Source organism: Carcharodon carcharias, chromosome 21, assembly GCF_017639515.1.
Source record: "Carcharodon carcharias isolate sCarCar2 chromosome 21, sCarCar2.pri, whole genome shotgun sequence".
Classification (NCBI taxonomy): domain Eukaryota; kingdom Metazoa; phylum Chordata; class Chondrichthyes; order Lamniformes; family Lamnidae; genus Carcharodon; species Carcharodon carcharias.
Genome location: NC_054487.1, coordinates 39,005,060 through 39,019,217, shown reverse-complemented (window position 1 = coordinate 39,019,217; position 14,158 = coordinate 39,005,060). Strand labels below are relative to the sequence as shown.

Sequence of the window (14,158 nt, the reverse complement as noted above, 5' to 3'; positions counted from 1 at the left end):
ATTACTTTATTTTCGTAACATTGATTTTGCAATTGCCTCTCCAGGTAAGTCAAATTGGGCTTAATTTTGCAAGTGAAGAAGAAGCAAGAAGATTCAGATTTGCAGTCAGTGACATAATTGGAAGACGCCAAAGGAGAACTGGTATGTACTGATTGTGTATTTTAATGGTATGGGTAATGTGCTTTGGCAGTGACTCACTGCTTTTTTTTAAAAGTACTTTCAATGGTTCTAAATTGATTTTCTTTTGGAGGGGGTGGAGGAGATCCTTCGAGGTTCATAGTGGTTTACTAATTGGTCATTAATGTGAATTTAGTTCCCTTTCGTATAAATTTTTAAAACCTAAATTTGCAATTTTAATTTTATATTTTTGTTATTGGGTGGTTCAACAATGATGTTTCTCCTAAAAACTAAACCAGGATAGGGTACTACGTCTTATTACAAGCAAATGTCAGGTTCAATTAAAAGGTATCTATAATCGTTACAATAGCAGTTCAAACCAAAATTTATTTTTTATTTGACAGTTTCACTTAAAGCTCCCTACCTTCAAAATAATGTTCTCCCTTTGCAAGCAATTTAAGCTTTCAACTTCATAGACTGGCTTAACACTTTGACACTGAATTTGGCCTAGAATTGTTTCATTTTATACCCTGAAGGATTCACTTGAGTGACACACTTTTAGTATATTAATTTGTTATATTTTAGTGGAAGCAGTCAAATAGTGTTACATCTATTATAATGTGTACAGAACTATCCAATGTAAAAGTAGGCTCAAAGTCACTTTAATGAAATTTCAATATATATTTTTGTTTTTATTTCAACAGAAAAAAGGCGAGATCCACCACCACTGAATGGTATGTATTTAACTGCAGTTTCCAAAGCATTAACTAATCTAAGCTAAAGCAAAATATTGTAGATGCTGGAAACCTGAAATAAAAACAATTCTAGATAAACACAGCACTTGAGGAATCAGCTGTGGCAGGAGAAACAGAATTATTGTTTCAGATTGAGGACATTTCGTCAGACTGGAAGACATTAGAGATAAACAAGCAAGTCCAGAGCAAGGGAAATGAGGAGAGAGCAAGAAAAGAAGAAATGTAGGGGATATGGAAAGGGTGTAAGGTAGAAGTGATTAAATGACATAAATAATAGTGCCAGGCATTACGAGGCACTTCACAGCCTTTTGGACTCAACATTGAGTTTGACAATTTCACATCATGATTGTCACTTTTTTATTGGCCAGCAGCTTCTGGTAATGATTGTTACTGAAATTTATACCTTCTCTGGACCCGTTTTTTTTCATTTCTTCCATTATCATCTCCCCCAGCTTTGCACAATTGTCCTTTTTGTCATTTAATCTCTCCTGCTTCCCACCTTATTGCAAAACTCCCCTTTCATTCTTTGCTGTCTCCCTTTCCTTCTTTACTTGCTTAAAACTTGTTTTAAACTTTTTCCTGTTCTGCTGAAAGGACAGTATAATGGGCCAAGATGGGGATGGAATGGTGAATTAAAATAGCAAGCAAATGAAAGCTTAGGATCAGGCTTGTGTACTGAAATGAGGTCTTCAGCAAAGTGATTTAGTCAAAATGGGTGACTTTTAAAAAGCTTTTGAAGGAGGTGCAGCTCATCCAAAACTTTGTCAGACAGGCAGTGAAGAGATCGAGAAGTAGTGGAGGGGTAAAGCTGGGTGCCCTCAACGTACATTCAGAAACAGACTTATGTCATCAAGGGAATGCATATATATGAGGAAAATGCGGAGACTGAAAAGAGCTGCTTGGGGGGTGTTCCAGAGATAACTGTGTGGGGCTGGCAAGAGATGCAATTGCTGGAGATACTGGAGCTTCAGTTGGATAGGCAAGAGTGGAACCAAATGGGGTAGCCCTACTAACAACAATGGAGAGAGGTTTCAGAGGAGGATGGTGGGATGGTGCAATTGACTGTAAAAGACTGCAGAGATTGAGGAGCAGTGCATCATGTGCACAGTCGGAGGGTATCATTTGTAACTGTTAGGGCTGTTTAGGGTACTGTGGCAGGAGTCAGATCATGATTGGAGGGATTCAAACAGAAAGTTGCAGGAAAGATGGACACTGATTTTGGGAGTTAACAGCATGTTTAAAAGCTTGAAAAGGAAGGGAGATCGGACAATAGATTGCAGTGACAGTGGGATCAAGGGTGGATTTTTTGGGAGAGTGGTGGTCATTGTAGATTTGAAAGCAAGGGGCAAAATGTTTAAGCAAAAGGAATTATTTATAATGTCAGCTGGTATAGGGACCAGGAAGGGAAGTGGGTGTTCAGCAACTTAATCTCAGCTCTGTTCACCCTTTTGGAGTCAAGATGACCATGGCATCAACTTGAATTCATTGGGTTAAAGTTTCAGGTGTGATATGTTTGAAGATGACTAATGAGTGGAATTTGAGCACAAAGTTTTGTTGCATGTTGGACACATGTCTTGGTAGTGCAGAAGAGATGCATGTTGCTCTGGAGTTAACAGGCTCACATTTCCTGTTGGCCAGTGCAAACCTGTTCATAGGAGGTGACAACTTTGCTGATGAGATTGAACCATACATAGTGATCCTGTGTGTGGTTCTCATGTTTCAAGGCCATGTTGCAACTCTTCAGTGAGACTTTTTAAGGTGTCCTTGAAGTATTTTTCCTGGCCTCCATGTGAATGTTTCCCTTCAATGAACTCACTCTAGAAGAGTTTCCTTGGAAAGCACTCATCAGGCATTCTGGCAACATGACAAAAACAGAATTACCTGGAAAAACTCAGCAGGTCTGGCAGCATTGGCGGAGAAGAAAAGAGTTGACGTTTCAAGTCCTCATGACCCTTCCATAGAACTGAGCGAATATAAGGAGAGGGGTGAAATATAAGCTGGTTTAAGGTGTGGGGGGGGTAGAAGTTGGGGGGGAGAGGGTGTGGTTGTAGGGACAAGCAAGCAGTGATAGGATCAGATAATCAAAACATGTCACAGACAAAAGAAAAAAAAACACGTGTTGAAAGTAGTGATATTATCTAAACTAATGTGCTACTTAAGAATGGATGGTAGGGCATTCAAGGGACAGCTCTAGTGGGGATGGGGTGGAAAGACTAGCGGGGCATAAAAGATTTGAAAATAATGGAAATAGGTGGGAAAAGAGAAATCTATATAAATTATTGGAAAAAAACAAAAGGAAGGGGGAAGAAACAGAAAGGGGGTGGGGATGGAGGAGGGAGTTCAAGATCTAAAGTTGTTGAATTCAATATTCAGTCCGGAAGGCTGTAAAGTGTCATAGGTGGGGGTTGAGGAGTAGGGGGTGATGGAGGAGTGGACCAGGGTATCCCGGAGGGAACGATTCAAAGGATCATCCTCCGCCATTTCCGCCAACTCCAGCATGATGCCACCACCAAACACATCTTCCCTTCACCCCCCCGGCGGCATTTCGTAGGGATCGTTCCCTCTGGGACACCCTGGTCCACTCCTCCATCACCCCCTACTCCTCAACCCCCACCTATGACACCTCCCCATGCCCACGCAAAAGATGCAGCACCTGCCCCTTCACTTCCTCTCTCCTCAACGTCCAAGGGCCCAAACACTCCTTTCAAGTGAAGCAGCATTTCACTTGCATTTCCCCCAACTTAGTCTACTGCATTCGTTGCTCCCAATGCAGTCTCCTCTACATTGGAGAGACCAAACGTAAACTGGGCGACCGCTTTGCAGAACACCTGCGGTCTGTCCGTAAGAATGATCCAAACCTCCCTGTCGCTTGCCATTTTAACACTCCACCCTGCTCTCTTGCCCGCATGTCTGTCCTTGGCTTGCTGCATTGTTCCAGTGAAGCCCAATGCAAACTAGAGGAACAGCACCTCACCTTCCGACTAGGCACTTTACAGCCTTCCAGACTGAATCTTGAACTCCCTCCTCCATCCCCACCCCCTTTCTGTTTCTTCCCCCTTCCTTTTGTTTTTTCCAATAATTTATATAGATTTCTCTTTTCCCACCTATTTCCATTATCTTTAAAATCTTTTATGCCCCGCTAGTCTTTCCACCCCACCCCCACTAGAGCTGTACTTTGAGTGCCCTACCATCCATTCTTAATTAGCACATTAATTTAGATAATATCACTACATTCAACACCTCTGTCTTCTTTTGTCTGTGACATCTTTTGATTATCTGCTCCTATCACTGCTTACTTGTCCCTACAACCACACACACACACACACACACACACACACACACACACACACACAAACACCCGCCCCGCCCAACCACCTTAAACCAACCTATATTTCACCCCTCTCCTTATATTCGCTCAGTTCTGTGGAAGGGTCATGAGGACTCGAAATGTCAACTCTTCTCCGCCGATGCTGCCAGACCTGCTGAGTTTTTCCAGGTAATTCTGTGTTTATTCTGGCAACATTTCCTGCCCATCTTATCTGAGCTCTGCAGAGTATACCAGACATGTAAGTCAGCGAGAGAATCTCAGCATTAAGAAACTGGTCACACCACCTGTTCTTGAGTAGTTTCCACACACTGGTCTTGTGAAAATGGTGTAGCTTGTTTGCCTGCATGGAGTAAACTGTCCATGCCTCACAGCATAAAAGAGAGGACAACCGCTCTGTAAACCTTCTCTTTTGTTGAGAGACTAATTCCTCTTCGCTCCTCAGTTTGTCATAACTTGCCAAAGGCAATGCTGGCCTTAGCTATTCTGTCACTGACTTCATCATCATTGACTTCATCAATGTGGACTATTCTGGAGACAGTGCTGCTGAGGTAAATTTGTCAACTGAATCAAACTTTTGGGCATTTACTGTAACATCTGGCTTCACATACAGTAAATCCTCACTTAATGTTGCTTTGTTTAACATTATTTCACTTTAATGTCAGTAAGTTAATAGGGCCTGTACTCTAGTTGAGCATCCCAAGTCTCGTTTTAATGCCGTTGCCCTGCATGACCCAGTTGGTGTGGCCTCCCCAACTCCCCGACCTCTTGAGTTGCAGGATTATGGTGAGACCGGAGAGCAATGTAGATTCAGGGCCTAGGAGCCTAGGGGAGGTTTGGCTTGGTTAGAATAGGGAAGGGAGGAAGAAACTGAACAGATTATCACAATTGTTAGTAACAAAGAATCAATGAGTGCTTTGCATTTGTTGAAAGTGAGGATGGCGGGCAACAGAAAGTGGTTTAAGGAGGCGGCTGGTAGTAGTGGAGAAAAGAAGCTGTAGGTTATTTTTTATTTCCAGGATGATTCTGGAGTATTCCAGAGTGTTTACAGCCCACAAGCAGGGCCTTTGACTCAACTGGTCTGGAGGAAAGCAAAACCTGATTGCGTTTGATATGGTCCAGCAGCTCTGATGATGAATGGCTAAACCAGCTGCGCGCCAGACATGTTCAAGTCTGCACTCCTCCTGAAGGAATGAAAATGCTAGCCGTATTAGGGGAATGATCTGCAATGAACAGAGAATTTAAGTTTATGATATCTAAAGTTTTCTAAAATTACCAACTGGGGAAATAATATAGAGAATCCAAAACATTACCTATTCACATTTTGCTATTGAAATAATCCTTAGCAGCAAATCACAAGTAAGCCATGAAAGTTACCGTCTAGAAATGAATATTGCGTATGGGAGAGCAGCTTCATTGTAATCTAATTCTGGAGTTTCACTGATCTTAAACTTTAAACCTGCTGGAATAAGTACATGACCATTCAATGGAAAAAATATAATGTTTACAGTTTATTTTACGGAGGATTAATTGTTAACGAGGTGCAGCAAACCAGATACTTAAATTGTCAATGGCCAATTACTGAAAGTGGTTGTGGCATGTGCATTTTGAGCTTTGCGTGTGAGGGTTGCCCACCCTTCATATCAGGAAATCATGGGCAGCAATTTTGTTATGTATGCCTAGTACGGTTAGGCTTTCTGCCAGCAGTGCTGCAGAATTTACTTGTAGAGCATTAAATCTATAAACCCGTAATAATTTCAGATGGCACAGTTTACAAGTTTAAAAATTGTGAATAATACACTTTGTATTAAAATGGCATTGAAAGTATTTTTAATATTGCAGATATCAATGTAATGTAAAGATGCAGATGTTGAATTGATTAGAAAAGCAGAAATTTTACTGCTGCTAATTCTGAAGTCTCTTTGTTTCCTTGTTATGGTACTTGTTTTTGCATAAAGGTAGGCCTGAAAAAATTCCAAACAAGAATTAAATTTGCAGTAGTCTTAGTGATCTTATGCCAACACAATTTGAACTGCAGTTAAAAACTTTCTGCAGTAAAATGTGGCAGGCAATTTTTATGAAGGCCCAACAATGTGAATGAATGACAAGCTGATCTGTTTCTAGTGGTGATTGAGAAAAAAATGTTGGCCCAGTTCAGAGTGTCCTGAGATCTTTTGGCAATCATAAGGGGGTCTTAAGTGTAACAGTCACCAACAATGCTGCACTCATTCAGAACTGCACTGAAGTGTCAGGCTCAGCCTATCATAAAATAATTTGTCGTCTGCATACTAGTTGAGGTCAAAGATTTTAAAGAAAAAGCAGAATGGTAGGATAAGAAAAGATTGCATTGAGTATTAATGATTATGCAAAATGTGCTGATTTTGTAATTTCTTAAGATCTACTATTTTCTAAATGGCACAAGCCAACTACTTAGTTGAATGCTCTGATAGAATAAGCTACTTAAATTAACCAGAAAAAATAATTTTGAGCAGAAAAATGAACTGGTATTATTATGAAATTTATCTTTATGAACTCATGAGTTTTGAATTTAAGAGGCACTCCCGAGCCCTTTATCCCAATCTACAAAGATTCAATATCTGAGAAATTTGAGTGGCAGAATGTTCTATGCAGCATTTTCTGCTACAACTTCAGAGGATTTTGTTTGGTATCATAAGTGTTTCAAACTTATGCCAAGTTATAACCTCGGGTGAGGTTTGTGCTGCTGCTACTTGTTTTGCACTGCTGAAGAAAGTGTTTGATTACTGATTTGGAAAAAAGTTGCTGAGTAAATATGGCTGTGCTTAAGGATAGTGAATGTAATTGCTTCTGCTTGTATCTTGTGCACAGAAGCACAGATACAAACTAAAAAAGTATGTTTTTTAATATGTAACATTTACTATAAGTTGTTCACTTGTGGCCTTTCACCAATATTGAAGCAATTTCATCTGCCAAGTCATCAATCACAATGTGAAACTTCAATAGTCAAGAGACTTGAGTATTGTAGAAGTTCAGTCCTTCAACATTTCCCCCTTGCATTAATTTGAACAAGAAAATTGCCATGTTCGTTGGGTTGGAACTTTTAATAGTGCTTGTTGTGTAAATGTGCATAGTTCTGATTAATCATCTGCTAATCTGCCTCTTTAGATGTAAAATACACATGGTACTGTTGTAGATGTTTCAGAAGATTACTTTTGACTCATTCAGAGAACCACCCAAATACTAAATAGTAATTGGCTTTTTTCAATAGTACACTAAGTAATGATATTTGTTAAGGATTGATTCATGAGATGGAAGCATCACTGATAAGGCCAGCATTTATTGTCTATGCCCAACTAACTTTGAGAAGATGATGGTGAACCACTGTCTTGAATACACCTGAGTGATTTGCTAGGCCATCTTAGGGGCAATTAAGAGTTAACCAATATTGCTGTGGGTCTGGGGTTACACACGAGATCGCAGATTTCTTCCCCTAAAGGAAATTATTGAACCAGATGAATTTTTACAACGATCCAGTAGTTTCATGGTCACCATTACTGATACTAGCCTTTTATTCCAAATTTTTATTTCACCAGCTGAATTTAAATTCCCTAGCTGATGTGGGATTTGAACAGGTGTCTCTGGACCACTCATCCAGTAACAATCACTATCCTACTGTACTAAACTACCTGTTCTCTTTATCATTGTTGAACCTAGGAACAGGAGTAGGTTATTTAACTCTTCTAGGTAATTCTGCCATTCTATGCAATCACAGGTGATCTGTGACCTAACTCCATATACCTGCCTCTCAATCCTTAAAACCATGTTTCATTTTCATAGATTTTTGTTAACCTGTCTGCATATTTTAGACTGCTGTTCATCTTCATCGTGCATATTCTTAAACCTTTCCCTCCATATGCTCTGGCGTGCCTCTGCCCTGACATGAAGCTATTAATATATATAAAATATGATTGGAAAGTATTTTTCTTTCAAAATAGAGGTTCAGTATGTAGGTGTGTCTTAATTGGATTAAAGGCAGATAGTCTGGGTGCTTTGAGTACTAGTTTTGATATGCAAGAGAGTGTGCATTTGCATTTTTTTGAATAGAGCATTGAAGAAATGGGTTGAAATCTGACACCTATCTAGCAGATACCATGCCATATGTTTATATTGCTAATAAAATTGGTACTATGAAAGGGGTTTTATTGTTTGAAGCTAGTGATACAATGAGAATTTACATTCAATGGGCGATGGCAAGTATAACTTCAGTTTTCGAATGTGCAGGGCAGAGGCAATGTGAGATCCAAAGGCAGATGTAAGCCTTCAACTGCCTCCAGAGAAACCAAAGTGAAAAGAATCTCATTTTGAATTTGTACGGTGAAAATGAGTTGTCTGGTGTCTGCTTAAGTCTATTGGGTTGCTGTTGCCTTAATGGATATTAGTTTGGGAATTTGTTAAAAGTTATGATAGTAGTAATTTGTAGCCACGTGTATATATATTTTAACATGTATAAATTAATAAAATGTTTCATTTAGTTTAATGTAAAACCTTGATCTAGTGGTCTGATTCCTGAATTTCAAGTCACATCTCAAACATAGCACTGAAAATTATGGATTATGACAATTGTTTAAATTTTCCCTCTGGGATTTTTAAATAACTCAGCTTTTAACAACTGCATTGTAACAACTGGGGGCTCTTGATGGGATAAATTATATTTCTAATTCCTTGATTGGTTAGGAATTGGTGAATCCTAAGCTTACGAGTGTGAGGGACACTTTGAATTCAGGAGTTGGTGAGGTATTTTAGAAGTGGTGCAACTGCAAGATGGCTTTGGCAATTGCTAAGACTTGTCTGGGAGTAGAAGAGAGAACTCTGATTAGGTTGGAGAAAATAACCAAAAGTAATTAAGAATTGGCAGATAAGTTAAAATTGGGGTTATCTACAGTGACTAGAAAAACATTTATAGTTAAAAGTATAGCACAGCATCTACAGTTGGAAGTGAAACCTGACACTAGTGAGTCACAGCTGGAGGTAGTGAGACTTCAGTTACAAATGAATATTGCTTGAATTTGAACAAGGACAGGAGCTGAAAAAGATTGAATTAGGAGCAAGGGAATGAATTAGAAATTGTGAAGATGGAGAAGGAGAAAAGAGAGAGAATTCTAGCCAAAAATGTTGACAGTTAGGAAAGAGATGTCAGTAGGTAAGGAAGGATTTATCTCTAGAGTAGAACCCAGTGGGGATATGTTAAATTTGTGTAAGCTCTTCCAGAGTTTGAAGAAAAAGGTATTGAAGCATTCTTTATTACATTTGAGAAGCTAGCTTAACAGATGAAATGGCCACAGGAAAATTGGACATTATTATTACAGTCTAAGTTGTTAGGTAGGGCATATGAGGTATATTTCAGAAGAAATGTCAGTGAATTATGATGTGGTGAAAAAAACTATTTTTGAGTGCATATGAGTTGGTTCCTGAAGCATGCAGGCAGAAATTTAGGAATATGAGAAAACAGCCTGGGCAAACTTAAATTGAGTTTGAAAGAGTAAAACAAAAATACAGGCGTTAAAAATAAAGACAACCTATGCAGCTCTTAGGGAAGTCATTCTTTTGGAAGAATTTAAAGATTCAATCCCTTCGGTAGTGAGAACCCATGTGGAGGAACAGAGGATTGATCCTGTAAGACAAGCAGCGGAGATAGCTGATGATTGAATTACTTCATAGAGCTAAACCTTTTTTCTGTCACCCTTTCAAACTAGAAAAGGGTAAAAAGTGGGAAGGTGAAAGGAGGGTAGATAGGGAAGAGGAGGAGTAGCTGGAAGTTCCCAGAAAGTTTTTTCTCAAGGTAAAAAGGAAGGTGCTGAAGGTAGCTCACCTAAAGAAACACAATCAGATCAGAGAAATTTAATGTCACAGATGTTTAAGGAATTAATGAACAGTTTGGGGATAAAATGGTTTAAGTCAACAGCTTATCATCCAGAGTCACGAGGAGCTTTAGGAAGATGGCATCAAACTTTAAAAACTATGATAACAGCATATTGTCAGGAATATGCACAGGATTGGGATACAGGAATTCCATTTTTGTTATTTGCTATTAGAGATGCTCCTAATGCATCCACTGGTTTTAGCTCTTTTGAACTAGTTTATGGTCATGAGGTATGGGGACCACTGAAATTGATTCAAGAGAAATTGGAGGGTCAAATTTCAGAAACTATTCTCCCGGATTATGTATCAAATTTCAGGAAAAGATTGAATAGAACCTGCGAGGATTGAAAAGAAATTGAGTGAAGTAAGTTATTTAATAAATACTCCTGATAAAAGAAAGAAGCAGAGGGTGTGTCATTTAAATATGCTTAATAAGTACTTTGACAGGGAAAAGGAACAAAAGAGGTATTAGTGTTGGTGAATGATGAGAAAGAGGTGGAAGTGCAGGACTCTGAAATTAATTTTCCTCTAATCAAATTGGATAATGAGGGGGTGCTTGAAAATTTAAATAAATATTTTGAGTTACCTTCCAAACAACTGCCAGTGATTTGGAAAAGCTATTGCAGTCACACAAACCTATTTGTGGAAATAAGTTGGGAAAGACACATTTAGCTTTACATGATGTATATATAGGAATATCATCTTCAATAAGGCAACAACATTATAGATTAAATCTGGCAAAGTTATCACAAATACAAAAAGAAATTGATTTCATGCTTCAAAATGATATCATTGAGTCTAGTTGCAGTAACTGGAGATCGCCTATTATACGGTACCGAAACCGGATGGAGAACACAGACTGTGTGGAGTATTGAAAGATGAATGTGGTGACAGAAGCAGATTCATATCCCATACCACAGTTGGAGGATTGCATTGAGAAAGATTGCAATTGAAATTTATCTCTCAGATTGACTTGCCTAAAGGATATTGGCAGGTACCTTTGTTGGAGAGAGCAAAGGAGATTATCAGCTTTTGTAATGCCAAGTGGACTATATCAGCTTGACGTCATGCCATTTGGTATGAAGAATGCACCTGCGACATTTCAAAGACTGATAAAGTAATTGTGGGCCTAAGCAATTATATTGATCTAATTGTTTTCAATCAGACGTGGGAGGAGCATTTACAGCATCTGGAAGAATTATTTACTCAACTACAAGAAGCTAATTTGATGATGAACTTGGCTAAAAGTAAATTTGCAAAAGCGCAAGTTATGTATCTAGGTCATACATTGGACATGGTAAGGTGGCTTTGGTAGATGCGAAAGATCGTGGATTTCTCAGTGCCTACAACAATATGAGCAGTTTTGAGTGGGTTTTACTGGAAATTTGTACCAAATTTTAGCCATGTGGTTGTTCCACTGACTGAAAAATTAAAAAAGGACAAGAAGTTTCAATGGGCACAAGTGTCAGAAGTCATTCGATAGTTTGAAAACTGTATTAACTATGACACCAGTGTTGGCAGTACCTAATTATGCCAAGCAATTCAAGTTGGCTGTTGACGCAAGCGACGCAGGCATTGGAGCTGCACTGATACAAGAGGATGACACTGGAATTGAAAAACCAATCAGGTATTTTTCACCGAAGCTGAATGTACAACAGAGAAGATATTTAGCGATCGAGAAAGAGACTTTGAGTTTGGTGTTAGCATTGCAGCATTTTGAAATTTATGTTGCAAACAATTCATCAGAAACTATCGTTTATACAGACCTTAATCCTTTTAAGTTTTTGGACAAATTTTGAGACAAAAGTGCAAGGCTTTTTAGATGGGGCCTATTATTACAACCATATTATCTACGTATTATACGTATTGCTGGAAGAGAAAATCTGTTTACAGATGCATTATCAAGAGTTTGAAACCTAAAGGAAAGTGGGACATTTAAAAAAAAACCTGGGACGTCTTTCTGGGCTATCCTTTAGAATTATGACAGTTTATTTTCCGATAAGGAGGGGGGATGTCGTGAAGCTATTGATGTATATAATATTATTGGAAAATATTTTTCTTTTAAAAATAGAGCTTTAGTCTGTGGGTGTGTCTTAATTGGAATAAAGCCAGCTAGCCTGGGTGCTTTGATGTGTACTAGTTTTGAGATGTAAGAGAGAGAGAGTGCATTTGCATTTTGTTGAACAGACCATTCAAGAAGGGGAGTAATTCTGGCACGTAGTTAGCAGAGACCAAGCAATATGTTTTATATCACTAATAAAATTGGTACTATGAAAGGGGTTTTATTGTTAGAAGAGACTTGTGATACAATAAGAATTTACATCCAATGGGCGGTGGTAGGTATAACTTCAGCAGTTTTCTGGTGTGCAGGGCAGAGGCAATGTGAGATGAAAAGGCAGCTGTAAGCCTCCAACTGTCTCCACAGGAACCAAAATGAAAAGAACCTCATTTTTGAATCCATAAGGTGAAAATGTGTTGTCTGGTGTCTGCTTAAGTCAATGGATTGCTGTTGCCTTAATGGAGATTAGATTGGGAATTTGTTAAAAATTATGATAGTAGTAATTTGTAGCCATGTGTATATATTTTAACCTGTGTAAATTAATAAAATGTTTAATTTAGTTTAATGTAAAACCTCGAACTGGTGGTCTGATTCCTGAATTTCGAGTCACATCTCAAACATAACACTTAAAATTGTAGGTTATGACAGGTGTTTAAACTTTCCCTCTGGGATGTTTAAATAACTCGCCTTCACCAACTGCATCGGTAACAGTCCCCACTACTGCTTAAAGCTGCAACTGAAATAGTATTTGGAAAAGTACAACGGTAAAGTAAGCCTTTCACAGAATGAACAAATGACCTGTGAAACAGGGTGGCCACTTAGCCATCACTTCCTTCAGACTTGCCAGATCTCTACGATCCTCTGGTTTGTAGATAACTGGAGGGGCAGATGTAGGAGCAGGAGTAGGCCATTTGGCCCCTTGAGCCTACTCCGCCATTTAACTAGATCATAGCTGATATTCTACCTCAACGCAGCTTCCTGCAATATCCCCGTATCCCCATGCTGTAATTGGTATGTAGAAATCTGTCAACCTCTGCTTTGAACATACTCAAATGACTGAGCCTCCACAGCCCTCTGGGATAGAGAATTCCAATGATTCACCACCCTTTGAAGAAACTCCTCCTAATCCTGGTACTAAATGGCCTACCCCTTATTCTGAGACTGTGTCCCCTGGTTCTAGACCCCTCCCACCTCATACCCCCCCTCCCCCCAACCAAGGGAAACACCCTTCCTGCATTCTACCCTGTCAAGCCCTGTATATATAAAAAAAATTGTGCACTTCAATGAGATCGCTTTTCGTTCTTCTGAACTCTAGAGAATAGTCTTGTCGATTTTTCCTCATAGGACAGTCCCGTTGTCCAAAAGGTGCAAAAGAGAAAGTTAACATTTTGAGTCTAATATGACTCTTCATCCATGCTGATGAAGAGTCATTTTGGACTCGAGGTTAACTGTTTCTCTCTCCACAGATGCTGCCAGACCAGCATTTTGTTTTTGTTTCAGATTTCCAGCATCCGTAGTATTTTGCTTGTATAATTATCCTGTTGTTACTCCTCCAATTACACACATGCATTAAAGCAAACCAACCTCCCATACAACATTTAGCTGTATAGTTGAGTTTCAGTCAGCTTTCTTGAAGAACAAACTGCAGTTAAGAGTGGCATGGATAAGGCCATTTATCAGAACTCATCGTCTTTCAATTATTCCAAGGTAGGTAAATTCAACTCAGAATATTTTCGTCCGCTTGGGATACTATAAACCACAGTCAATTGTCTGAAAAATGGAATCTGTCAGGCAATCTATTCTTGTCTGATTTATTTTGTACAATGGAAGCTAATTTTGCACAGACAAGCTTGTTATTAAACCAGTTTAATTCCAATAGCAATTTTCAGTTTTATAGAACAACCCCAATGAGCTTCAGAGCTGAAACTGGACAATGGATAATGTTGGGAGGAAACTTGGATGAGATAACTGGTATCTTTAAGTTTTTGAATGAGGTGATCTAGT

At 38.9% G+C, this 14,158-nt stretch overlaps 1 protein-coding gene across 2 annotated transcripts in view; it reads left to right on the top strand.

Moving 5' to 3' along the window:
- Nucleotides 1-14,158, top strand: part of wasla (WASP like actin nucleation promoting factor a) — an 87,327-nt gene that overhangs the window by 50,612 nt on the left and 22,557 nt on the right. For both annotated transcript variants that reach the window (XM_041215685.1, XM_041215686.1), the window contains 2 exons: nt 45-141; nt 822-851. In XM_041215685.1, coding sequence (XP_041071619.1) covers nt 45-141; nt 822-851 — 127 coding nt within the window. The remainder of the gene's footprint in view (nt 1-44; nt 142-821; nt 852-14,158) is intronic.